Source organism: Galeopterus variegatus, unplaced genomic scaffold (assembly GCF_000696425.1).
Source record: "Galeopterus variegatus unplaced genomic scaffold, G_variegatus-3.0.2 Scaffold210, whole genome shotgun sequence".
Taxonomy (NCBI): Eukaryota; Metazoa; Chordata; class Mammalia; order Dermoptera; family Cynocephalidae; genus Galeopterus; species Galeopterus variegatus.
In genome coordinates this window covers 464,961-477,719 of record NW_007726321.1, presented here as the reverse complement: position 1 = coordinate 477,719, position 12,759 = coordinate 464,961, and the positions used below count along the sequence as shown (strand labels likewise).

The 12,759-nt window shown below is 61.0% G+C and overlaps 1 protein-coding gene across 1 annotated transcript in view; it reads left to right on the top strand.

Annotated features, from left to right (window-relative positions):
• The first annotated feature begins 2,268 nt into the window (after nucleotides 1-2,268).
• Nucleotides 2,269-12,759, top strand: part of ZFPM1 (zinc finger protein, FOG family member 1) — a 51,165-nt gene continuing 40,674 nt past the window's right edge. The window contains exons 1-4 of the mRNA XM_008565885.1: nucleotides 2,269-2,404; nucleotides 6,597-6,725; nucleotides 7,348-7,413; nucleotides 9,434-9,559. Coding sequence (XP_008564107.1) covers nucleotides 2,269-2,404; nucleotides 6,597-6,725; nucleotides 7,348-7,413; nucleotides 9,434-9,559 — 457 coding nt within the window. The remainder of the gene's footprint in view (nucleotides 2,405-6,596; nucleotides 6,726-7,347; nucleotides 7,414-9,433; nucleotides 9,560-12,759) is intronic.

The following is a 12,759-nucleotide window of genomic DNA, read 5'->3' as shown; positions in this document are numbered from 1 at the left end:
GGGGGGGGGGGGGGGGGGGCTTGTTATCCCTCCTGGGGCTTACTCTGTGCTGGGCCCGGGAAGGTGGTGGGGAAGCTTTCACAGACACAGCTCCTCCAGCCGAGTTCGAGGCTCTGGAGATCTGGACAATGGGGACCCACCTGGACTGGGGGGGATCCTCTGAGTGCTGACCTGAGGGATGAGGAGGCTTAACCAAGCAGAGAGGGGGGGTGAGTTCCTGGCAGAGGCAACGGCATGTGCTGAGGCCCAGTGACAGGGGTGGCAGCAGGAAGGAGTTTGGTGGTCATCCTGAGACCACCAATTTAAGCCAGGTGACAAATGTTGCCATGTGGAAAACGGGGGGGGGCCACTCTTTGAAGGGCCTGGGGCTGTGCTGGCAGTGGGGTCTGCAGGTCTCTCTCAGGGGTGATGTGTTTGGATGTGAGGTGGCCTTGCAGGGGCATGATGCTGAGAGCCTGTTTCCTGGTGGTAAATTGGGTATGAACAGACCCTGCTGGAAGGGGCTGGGACCCAGAGGCTCTCCCAGGGCTCTTCAGTCCCCCCTCAGTTGGCCATGGTCTCAGATTCAGCTTAGTGGCTTGGTAGGCTTAGGCATCAGGCAGGATCACTTGGTCCTGAGGGGCCTGGGCAGAGGCTGCTGCACAGAGCAGCAGGCAGCCTGACTTTGACTGCAGGATCTGGGCCAGCTGCCCTCTGTGCCTCGGTTTCCTTGCTGGTCAACAGCAAGGGCCTTGGAGAGCACCCAGTCTGCTCACCAGGGCCCAGGGCAGAGGCCACCTGCCACAGGTCATGCTGCCCGACAGCCCAGAGGTCTGATTGGAGGCCTCAGGCCCTGGGGATGTCTCGTCACAGCCCCCAGTTGTGGACTGGGTCCTGGTCCCCCTGAGCTGCCACAGCTCGTCCCCCTCAGGGAGAACAGAGCCATCCCCATCTCTTCTCTGTCCCTGCCATGGCCCAAGCTACTGCCCAGCCAGTGGGAAAGTCTGAATCTGTTGCTACTTTCTGCCTGTCATCAGGGCCTTATCTGGCCTCTGTGTGCCACCCAGAGGCCAGGGTCTCTCTCCGGGCAGCATGGTGCCCCCCACCCACCTACTTCCCAGGCCAGTGAGGTGACCTATCTGCCAGCCTTGGGGTCTTTCACTTCTGCCTCCACTACCCTTCTCACCACCACCTCCCAGTGCCCCGCACCCCCCACCTCTTCCCCCAGCCCTCCATCCCCTCCCCCCAGTCTGTCCTTCATCCACTCTCACCCCCACCCCTAAGGGGAAGGTGGGACCCCTCCCTGGAGGGCTGAAACAGTGACAGCGGTTGCAGAAAAAACCGCAGGTCTGTGCCCAGCACCCCCCAGCACCGTCTGGCTGAATTCCACCCCAGCCCCTGACCAGAGACTGATTTCTCATCCCTGTTCTCCATGAGGAAACCAGGCTCAGGTATGTGTGGCTGGCCCCGGCCCAGCCTCAGTGTCCTGCTGTCCCCCTGCCTGTAGTGCTGTTCCCTGGCCCCAGCTGCTGTCAATCTCCTCCTCTGTCCATCCAGTTCTTCACCCACTTGCCAATTCTTCCAGGAAGCCTCCCCGATTGCCCCTCCACCTCTCCCCCCAGCCACGGCCACACGTGCATGTTTCTTTTTTTTTTTCTCGGGGAGGGTGGTGTTGGCTACCACTGGGTCTCCAGCGCCTAGTGCAGCGTTTGGCATACCCAAGGCTCCAGAAAGAGAAACCTATAGAAGGCACCCAGTATAACGGACAGGCATTCAGTAGGGAGTCATGGGTGAGGTCGGGCCTGAGCCAGGTGGGGAGATCACAGTCACCCCCATGCTACACAGGGGCTGCTTACACGGGGCTTACCCAAGGCCATGCAGCCAGGAGGGACAGTGGGGGCTTCACCATGAGCCTCGGGCTCCCTGTCCCGTGTGCCTTCTACACCCCACCTGGCAGGTCCACCCCGGAGGCCCATCTGGGGGCTTAGTTCCCTCCTTGGCAACCAGCTCCAGCTTTGCACGAGGCAGTCATTTCAAAGGAGCCACCACCCCCGCCCCCTACCTCACCATCAAAGCCAGGAGGGGCTTGTGCTAATCGTCGCCCGTGTGGGGACTGGGAAGGGAGTTGGGATCATCCACTGCACAGAGCCTGTCTCCGTAATTCAGTTTTAAAGCATGAAAAAAGGGAGTTGATGAAATCCCGCTATCAGCGCCAAGCCGATATGCAAAGTATCTCACCCCCAATCAAATAGCTATTATGTTTGCATTTCCATTTCGGCATCCGGCTTAATGAGCAGGAGACGGATGGGCGCACGGCCGTCTGCTTGCTGTGATAACCGAGGGGCTCCGGGCACTGTGGGGGCTGTGCCCAGCACTGCCCCGGCCACCAGTGACCACCGTCGTGGCCTGTGGATGCCCCAAGCAGGTGAGGACATGAGTACAGTCTTTCTGGCCCCGTCCAGGCAATGGAGCCAGTGGTGTCCTCTCTGCAGGTGGCCCCGGCCACCAGTGACCACCGTCGTGGCCTGTGGATGCCCCAAGCAGGTGAGGATGTGAGTACAGTCTTTCTGGCCCCGTCCAGGCAATGGAGCCAGTGGTGTCCTCTCTGCAGGTGGCTCTCGGGTGAGGGGAGCTGTGGGGGCCGCACCTGGTGCAGAGGAGGGCATGGCTGGAGCCCCATTGGGAAGGGTGGTAGGTGAGGCAGGCCTGGGGTCGTGCCCCGTGTTCCTGCCCACCACCACCCCTGCTCCCTAAGGGCCATGGGCAAATCATTCCACCTTGCTGGTTCTCAGTTTACTCATCTGTAAAGTGGGCATGATTGGGGCTTACCTCTGGGGGTGCTGAGACGTTCTTCGGTGGGTGGGATTCATATCATGACTGGCCTCGGGGTCCTGCCTCCCCCTCCGTCCCGCCCCACCCCCACACGAGGTGGCAATCACCACATCCCCCACTGCCCTTTCCCACTACACTTCCATGCACCCTAACTGGCTGCCCAGGATTGCACCCCTCTCCCCACACACACCTGCTCCACCGCCGCCTACACGCTGAGATCTGAGCCAGCGCCACCCGTCTCCACCTCAGTCTCTCCATCCAAAATGGGGATTGGAAGGCACTCTTGCTCAGCTACCTGGGTGAGGGAGGTTAAGAGAGGACGCCTGTAAAAGGCTGGCCCGTACACAGTCAGTGCTTAATAATAGCACATGCCCCTTTCCCCATTTCACATGTCCTGCCAGGCAGTGGGTGGTAACAGCCAGTGGTAATGGCAGTTAGGTTGGTTGGTCTGTGCTGGGCCCTGAGCTCAGCTCTGAAGGTACGGGTGAGCAATGCACTTCATCCTGTGAGGTGGGAGCTGCTGTGCTACCGTGTGTAGACAAGGAGTTCGAGCACAGAGAGGTGGAGTGACTTGCCTGAGGCCACACAGCAAAGATACCACATGCAGCAGCCTGCCTGGCTGTGGTTTGGCCTGGCCCAGCTGTTGGGGTCTCCAAGGAGAGAGAAGGTTCTCCAAAGGGGCTGGGGGTGGGGGGTAATCCTGACACAGGACATCTCAGAAAGCAGCAGCCTCTAGCCGTGGCTCCCAGATGCCCCAGCCAGTGGGGTCCCAGGTGCGTTGCAGACCGGGCTGGTGCCACTCAGGGGCTTCAGCAGGGTCAAGACCACGCACTTTCAAGGCACCAGGGCAGCCCAGGGCAGTATTCTCCTCGCCACACCCCATTTGTGGGCTCAGAGTGATTTGCTGGCTGGCGATTGTCTTCTGCATTATCGGCGCTGTTTTAATTGTGCTGGAACTGAAATCAGCCTGGCAGCTTTTCTCCACGCAATTCGTCTCGGCTTTGCACGGAGCGGGCGCCTTTGTTCTCCTGTAGATGGGAGGACCCCGCACAAGCTCGGGGCCTCCCTGGGTGTCTGAGGCCCACCAGGGAGGGGCATAGAGGGTTGGGGCTCCTGCCGGGGGGCCGCAACGGGTGTCACAGGGATGATCTGCTGGGTGCTCCCAGCATCAGCCTGGCTCCTATGCTGTGATCCCTGAAGTCCCTGAAAGCAGGTGGCCTTGTACCATCTGCCACAACAGGCACCTGAGGCCCTGAGGCCCTGCAGGTGCTTAGCAGGAGGGACCATAGCTCCAGGGCATCCCTTTCCAGCTCCAGATGAGCCACAGAAGGCACAAAGCCTTCTCTGAAGGGGCTGAAAAATGGCTGACCCACTGTCCCTGTGTGCTGCGTGCTGAGGCCGGTACCACCAAGAGCCTCCTGGCCTCACTGAAGGGCAGTGCCTGCTCAGGGCTGACCCCACAGGCGGGGAGCGGAGGCTGGCCTCACCACAGCTGCTGCCTTCCTGCCCTGGTGTATGCCAAGGGAGGTCACAGGGTCAGGCCTCCCGCCTATCCCAGGGGCACGAGTCAGACCGGTCTGGGGTGTGCCCGACCAGCCCCAGAGCCTGCCCGTGTGGGCACACTGATGAGAGACTGCGAGTCTTAGCCCGGGGCTGCTTCCTGTGTGGTCTGAGCCCAGTCACCCTCCTGTAATTACCACTCCAGGGTGTCCTGGGGAGACTGAAACTCATGGGTCCAGAGCTAGATGGCAGAAGCTACAGCTGGGAAAGTGATCCTGCCACACCCTGCCTGGGACACTCCATGGCTCCCCAGTGCCCCCAGATTTAGGATCCAGTCCTCCCCATGGCCCCTGAGGCTGGCGTGGCCAGACCCCCACCCTCCTTGGCCCCGACTCCCAACACACGCAGCCCTCCCTTCCTCCACCATCTCCCCCACCTTCCGGCCTTTGCACTAGCTGCCCCCACAGCTCCCCCCTTGTCTCTCTCCTTCTCTCTCAATGCACTTTCTCATTTGCTGTTGTTTTCAGTCTGTTGACTGTCTCTCCCCCTGGCCGGGCAGTCCCACACCACTGTACCCTGTGCACTACTGTGTCCTATGTCTGGCCCTCAGATGTCAGCAGAAGGCAGGAAAGGTGTCTGCCCCACCGGAAACAATGTAGTTGTGATTACACGAGCCAGCCTTAGGATCAGAGAGGTGCACTGAGATCCAAACCAACAGAAACCCAGTGTTCCCACCTCCCTGCTCCATAGACACTGCTAGAGTGTGGATGTCAGCCTGTCACGGTCCTGGTGGGTCTCTGTCCTGCTGGGCCAAACTGGCTTGTGGGCCAGCGCTGGGAGCTGGCTGGGTGCATGTTTGTTGCTGGCTGGGCAGGTGTTGTGGCATCAGCAGGCCCACCCTCAACTGCCCCCTCCCTCATCCACCACCCACCTGACCTCTGCCTTTCCCTAGTAAAACCCAGCAAAGGAGGAGACGGAGGGGCCAGGAGGATTTGGTGAGAAGTCCTCGAAACTGGGTCAGTTTTGGTCCCTCTGTGTGTTTTTCTGAGGGAAGCACTAGACTCATCAGATTCACAGAGGCATGGTTCCCAGACGATGCTCACCTGCTGCCCACCTTTGGGATGCTGCCACCTCGCCCTGCAATGCTCAGCCTTTTCTCTGGTGCTTTCTGGCCTCCAGCAAGCCCACTTGTCCCATCAGACACCTCCGGCGTGGGGGCTGGTAGCGTTGCCATGGTTTTCAGACTCTTGTTGTTCAGTGTGCTCTCCATGAAGGGCTTGGCCGCTGTGGGGTCCTGGCAGATGCCCGAGGCTCTGCCCCTCCCCCATGCTTCACACCAGACAGTGGGAGGTCATTTCCCTGTGAGCCGCGGCTGAGGGCCAGGTCAGCGGCTGCAGAGGATGAACTTGAGAAGGTAGTCAGGGTAGGAAGCTGCCCCAGGCCCAGCCCCTGCCTCCGGGCCCAGACCTGGAGTGGCCAGGGGCCGGGTGGGAGGGACAGCTGTTGGCTGCTGTCCCTCTGCTCACATAGTCAACACCACCTGTCTGATCTCCCAGTGAGGCTACCATCCTGACCCCTCTCAGGGGCACTCTGGGGGTCACCGAGGGGTCAGGAGGACCACCCCTCCCTTGAGCTGCATGGACCCGTCTCAGTCTGCCTTGTCACCTGTGCCCATGAGCATCTCTGAGGGAGGGCGGGCTGCCAGGGGCCCCAGCCCCACCGCAGACACCTATGCCTCATCAACCATTACTTCATCCAGCTGAGCTTCTGGTACCTCCTTTGTGCCAGGCCTGTGCTGGACCCTGAATTCACGCTTAGGGAGCTGAATGTGGGGGACACACACAGGGGTCGGGGACCCAGGGGAGGCTTCCTGGAGGAGGGGCGTGGGAGCAGGAGGTGGCAGCCTTTGGGGGCCGGGATGGGCACTGGCGCTCTGTGAACCCGGACATGTGCACCTGTGGGCGGGGGAGGGCTGGGCACTCATCCATCCCCAAGGAGAACCCAGCTCACAAGAGGTCCCCACACTGCTCCCGTGGCTTTGAGTGGGGGTGGGGGCCTATCCCCCGGTGCTGGGGACAGCGGGTGGATGGGAGGGAGTACAAGGAGGGGCTGGGACCCTCATCCTGACAAGAGCAAGTCCATGGGGCTGGTGGTCAGGGGCAGGCAGGGGGTGCGGGGGCTGGGGGGAGGAAAGACTCCTGGCCCCAGTGCCTGAGCCCCCACTCCTGCCCAGCTGCCAACTCCACCCGGGCACCTCATACATTCCTCTCGGGCTGTGTCCACAGGTTCCCTTGGAGACATGGAGGCCGGAGAGGAGGCCCAGGCCGTGGACACCAGCCTCTCAGAGCAGGAGCCCGTGGCACCAGAGCCTGAGGCCACAGGGGAGCCCGAGCCCCCAAGCCCTTCCAGCGCAGGTGAGTCAGGCTGAGCCCTCTGCTCACACTGCCCACATCCCCTGCCGCGGCCTCAGTTAACACACCTGTACAATGGGCATTGAGCTTGGAAATGTCTGTGCCAACTATGCCCAGCGGAGTCAGAAGAGGCCCAGGTGTCTTCCAGCCAGAGCCTGTCCCACTGAGGGCCTGAGGGGTGCTGTGGTAGCAAGAGAGAGGAGACCACATGAGTCCAGGAAGTTCAGCACTTTGTGGTACACATGGGGAGACTGAGGCCCAAATGGGGAAGGTCTAGCACAGGGTGAGACAGGGAATCGTACAGGCCACTGAGTGACCTTGGGAAAGCCACACTCCTCCTGGCCTCAGTTTGACTTATATGAACGGGGATGGTGGGGCCTCCCTCTTCCGGGGGTGTGGGGCCCACCCAGCAGGGGCCACTGAGAGCTGTGCTCGGCTCAGCACACAATGGGCATATCCTGCGAGGGTACCACACCCCATCTTGCAGATGAGGGAACGAGGCCGAGAGAGGTTAAGTGACTTGCCCAGGGTCACACAGCCCGCAAGCACCCACTTGGGAACTGACCCTGGTCTGGGTTCAGCTTGACGCACACATCCCTGTGCCTGCTGCTTGCCCACACCTCAGGCATCTCCAAACTCTCTGTGGACCCTCCTGGTGGCAGTCTGGAGGGGAATCAGGGCATTTCTCAAGGTGAGGACAGGCCTTGGAAGCAGACCTCACACCCTCCCAGGAAAGAATTCACCTGACATCAGGAGGCCTGCTCTGGCCAGGTGCACGCAGGGCTAAGGCAGCCTCTCAGGTCAGCTGTACCCCCAGACACCTTAGACACCCCTGGAGGAGAGGCCTCACTGAGATGGAGGCACCAGAGAGGTCAGCTCTCTCACCCCTGTTTTCCAGAGGAGGAAACTGAGTCTGGGACGGACAGCAGCAGGTTCATGGGCTGGGCTCTGCCTGGCTGTGAGTCTGGCTCACCTACCCCTGCCTCCCCTGCAGCTGCAGCAGTGATTTCACACCCACCCTGTACCCGAAACCCTTTGCACACAGAGTCCGCATTACCCCACAGCGTAGTCTGAGGGTGGAGATGTAGCCACAACCTGGGCCATTTGGGAGGCTGGTAAGTGGGTGAAGGAGAGATGGAGTGACAGGGAAGAACTCTCGGGAGAGGTTACATTGAGCAGAGACCCCAGGGACGTGTGGAGCCACCTGTGCTGTGCATGCCAAGGATGGGCGTGCCAGACAGTGGCAACAGCAAGTGCAAAGGCCCTGGGGTGGGATGGAGGGTGAACCGTGGAGAGGTTGTGGGGGCGGCTGGATGCCAAGCAGGGGCTGAGGAAGAGATCCCAGACAGACCTTTGTCCCTAGCAGAGGGGCAGGGGGTCCTTCTCACTGTGGACCCCTCACCCTCAGCATTTTCCACTCTGGGTATCAGGGACCCAGCTGGGATGGCCGCAGGCCCAGAGTCCCACAGGCCTCACCCCCAGACCCGGGCACACAAGCCTGCTGGCTCCTAGGCGCCTTCCCCAGTACAGGCTCTTGGGGTCCAGGGAAACAGGGTCAGGTGAAGGGACCCTGGGCCCACCTCTGGCTCATTGTGATTATTATCTTTGCCGTCATCATCATCGCGGTTGCTTAGTGGTATAGCCACAGGGACAGCCACTGGACAGCACACTAGCCTGTCCCCGAGGCCTGTGCTCTTAACACTCCCTAAGCCTCAGTTTCTACGTCTGTAAACTGGGTGTGAGCTCCTCAGGGTGGCTGTGAGGAGGGGCATGTGAGCAGTGTGGAGCACGGCTGCTATCGCCATCACCATCTTATTACCATTAGGGTAATGTCAGGCGGCCTGCCCACCAGAGTGAGCGCTAATGCAGGGGCCACGCCAAAGGGCAAGCAGCTCGGTGCTGGTGGACTTTGACCCTGGCCAGCTCTCCCGGGGAGCCAGGCCCCTTATCTGATTTGGGAGCTGGGGCTGCACAGGGGCGGGGGTGGGGCCAGGGAAGGAGCTGGAAAAAACAGTCAGGGTTGCACCTGGCACAGGCCCTGGTGATAACGTGGCGATGGGCGCGATAAGGCGGCGCGGGAGCAGTATCTGCTGCTCAGGCGGGTCCAGCGCGGCTCCCTCATGGTGGCTGGAGCTCAAGTGCCAGCCACTTTGATTTATAGCCAAAAATAATAGGACTTTTATACTGTGTGATTGATTTATTTGATGTTAATCACAGCCCTTATCGCGGGTATTAATAATCTGCTGGGTGCATGACGTCACCAAGGGGGGGCTTTATGGGAGCTCATCGATTGGGGACCGAGGTGGTTATCAGGCCTGGCTGGGAAGGCAAATATGCCCTTTGGGCTGGAATTGGGTGCGGGGCCTGGTGGAGGGGCCCCCAGCTGCCGGTGGAGGGACCAGGGAGCCGGAGGCCGTGCATGTGCCCACTGGCCTGGGCGTGCCTATAGGCCATCCTGTGCTCTAATTATTAACAGCAGCTGGAATAATAATTATTATTGCTACAATTAATGAGGGGGATGAGGGGTTTTAAAAGGCCAACAGGAAAATTGGGGTGTCTTCCCCCTCCTCCAATGAGAGCGAGCCAAGATGGTGGAGTAACTCTGGGCCTATATATGCCCACCGTGGGCCTCAGTCTCCCTCCCAGCTACAGGGAGGGGCGGCTTGGCTCCCAGAGGCTGGCAGTGTATGATGGTGTTCTCCTCTCTGCAGATCTTAATCTGCCCCCACCGCCACCACCCCCCACATCCCCAGGAGGCCCCGAGGAAATGGAGGGGCAGGAGCCAGAGACAAGGCCCAAGGAGGAGGAGGAGATGGGCAGCCCCTGGAACGGGCCAGGTAACCACACAGCGAATCGGGGTCCACAGCATCACCCATGCAGGGCAGCCCTGGAGCTGGGCCATTCTAGACACTCGGGTTGAGGAGACCCACTAGGCCCAGGCCTGTGCCTTTTCCAAAGCCCAGCAGGCCTGTGCATTTAAAGGATTCCCCAGAGGCAAGGTCTGACCTGGGTGGGGAAGGCATCCCAGGAGGTGGGAACAGCCAGAGCAAAGGCAGAGAGGTGGGTACAAGAGTCCGTGTCCAAACCGCCTGGGCCCTGGGGCCTTCCCAGCCAGGTTGGGCTGCCCAGAACTGCCCCAGGGCATCCTGGGTAGGTGCCCAGGCCTGTGCAGGGCCAGAGAGCACCACCCCCCAACTCCCGGGGTGGCTGCAGCCACATCCCAGACAGAAGTTGGCTCCAAATGTCCACCAGGCCTGGGCCGCAGGGATGTCTTCGGGGCAGTTTTGTGCACCCACCCGTCATCCCTGCTCTGCGATCTGCAACTGCAGCAGGACCTCAGAAGTCCCATGAGGAATTCTCTTGCAGCTGCCCCTTCAGGGACTACGTCACAATCCATGCATTTATGAACATAGGAAAGGCTGGACAGTCAGGTTGTTTCTGCCTTTCCTCATTAAATAGTGTGGCCCGAGGACTGGGGTGGCATTCCGGGCTGCTGCATGGAGGGTTGCCACCAGGGACACATGGGTGAGGGAGGCAGGCCAGGGAGAGATGGCATGGTCCTCAGTGGAGGGAGGAAGGGAGGGGAGGCGGGGCAGTCGGGCCAGGCACATGTGTGGACACCAAGCGTTCGCTGAGAGCCTCTGTGGACACCATACCTGCAGCCTCACAGAGCACACCTGCTGGCGTAATCATAAGCCAGGATCGTGTCTTTGGAGAAGCAAACAGAGAGAGGGCACATGGCAAGGGCTTCATCTTGCGAAGCGTCAGGGAAGGCAGAGAGACCCTCGTTCCTCCTCTGGGGTCCCATGGGGCCTAAATGGATAGGGCGACAGAGATGGTCTCCTGACTGGCCATGTGGACTGCTTGGAGGGATCCTAAGGCTTGGGAGAGGAGCGTGGTGATGGATTAGAGATGTCTGCATGGGTGCCGGAGTAGACATGATGGCACGTGTACCATGCGGTCCCCAATCATTTAACACAGCCATTCCCACAATAGGTGGGGGGGTCTATGGTCAGAGAGAGAGGGGCAGGCTTGGGTGGCCACAGCCGGGTTGGGGACCTAGCACCCTGGGGAAACTGAGTCCACTCACAGCCTCTCCCACCTGGAGGGGCGGAGGGGCTCCTGTGAGTGGAGTGTCCTCGGTAAGACAGCACTGGGACCTTGTGGCCACCGGTCCCTGGGGGCTCCCCTCTGTTACCCACAGGAAGAGAAATGGCACCCAGCACAGCACATGCTGTCCACCCTCCTCAGGGACCCCAGGCAGGGGAGGGGCCTGGCTGACCAGGCAGAAATGGAGCACTGCATGGGACAGCTGTGGGGCTGCATGTTGGGGTCTCAGTCAGGAAGCTACGTGTTCAAGGCCCCACGGCAAGTCGGGGCAACTGACACCAGCCTCGCAACTTCTGAGCGCCAGGTTTCACAGGGCCTTTCCACACACAGGACAGGGCCGTGGGGCCCAGCAGGAGCCCATGGCTAATCGCAGCCCTGCCTGGACTCCCTCTGGTTCCCCAGCTGTAGGATGGGGTAACAGCCAGAGTGCCCACAGGACCAGCTCAGCACTGCAGAGCCCCTGTGTGCCCTGTTCCTGATCCCACATTTTGTCAGTGGAAATGGCCTGCTGGGGATGGCAGGGACCACCTGTGCCTGTGGGACCCCAATTGGGGACCGCCAGGCAGTACCCACAGCAGCCCTGCAAGGCCAGTGCAATGGTGACTCCCACTCTGTGGAAGAAGATACCCCGGCACAGGGTGCTGAAGGGACACACCCAGGGCTACCCGCTGGGAACTGGCAGAGTGGGGTCTGGCCCACACTGGCCTCAGAGCTGTGCCCACATTTACGAACGTTGGCTTTGAGCCTCGTTCCAGTTGGTCCCTATCCACCCTGCCGTGTTTGCATCCCCGTCCCCACTTTTTGTATGCAGAAAGCGACCCCCCAGGGAGGGGAGCCTGACCCCCATGAGGGCTCAGCCCCAGAGGCACCATGGTTTGGAGCTGGGGTGCAGCCCCAGGGCTTCCTGTGCTATTTGCATCCCAGGCCTGGGAGGCACCCCTCAGCTCCCACAGATATGACTTTCTGTGCAGTGGGTAGCGATGCGCCGATAAGTGGCTGCTGGCCAACCGCCACCGCGGCCACCGCCTATCAGGCCCCACGCAGGCCGCACTTATCGCCTGGCTGGGGAAGCCGGGGAGGCTCCATGGGCTCTTATCTCTTAGGGGCTGCCCGTGCGGGCGATGGGGTGTCAGTGCTTCACCAGGGCCAGCAGCATCAGTGGCCCCCAGCGCGTTGTCCAGCCTAGTGCCTGAGGGCCGCAGCAGGGGCTCAGCCACCTTCACCCTGCAGGTCCCATGGGCTCTTGTGGCTTTCTAGGGCTCTCCATCCTCTGTCCCGTGGACACTGTCTGTGCCGCTGGGTCTGGTGTGAGCGCCTCCCTCCCTCCCTCTCCCCCTCACATCTCTCCCTCCCTCTCTGAGTCTGTTTCTTCATCTTTGGCCAGCAGCTACTTTGCACCCCCATCCCCATCCCCAGTGCACCTGCACCATCTGGTTAGGGGATATGACTGGGCCCTGAGCCTCGGTTTCCCATCTGTCCTGCGTGAGCATGGGACAACCTCCTCCTCACCTTTCTAGCCGCCATCTGCTGGCTGGACCGGGGCTCGTGGTGTCCTGGCACCACCATCCCCACCCCGGTCAGACCCATCTCCCAGGGAGGGCAGTTGAGACCTCACTGGGTGCCCAGAAGGTGGGCAGCATCAGCCCAGTGGAGCGGCCCGGCCTAGTGCCTCTCCCTACACCTCACAGTGGGCGCAACGAGGCTGCCCTGCCTCCTGTGCTCAAGGCCCCAGGCAGGTGGCTGTGAAACCCCCAGGAGGCACTCACCTGGCACCAGGCAGAAGGGAGGCCTCCCAGTCCCTTCCTGCTCCCCAGGGGCATCTAGGAGCCCCGACACATGCTGCAAATGCAGATGGGGTCTGGATGTGCAAGCATTCTGTAAATGCTAGAGTGCTGCTCCCGGGGCGTGCAAGTGGTCTCGCCAATGT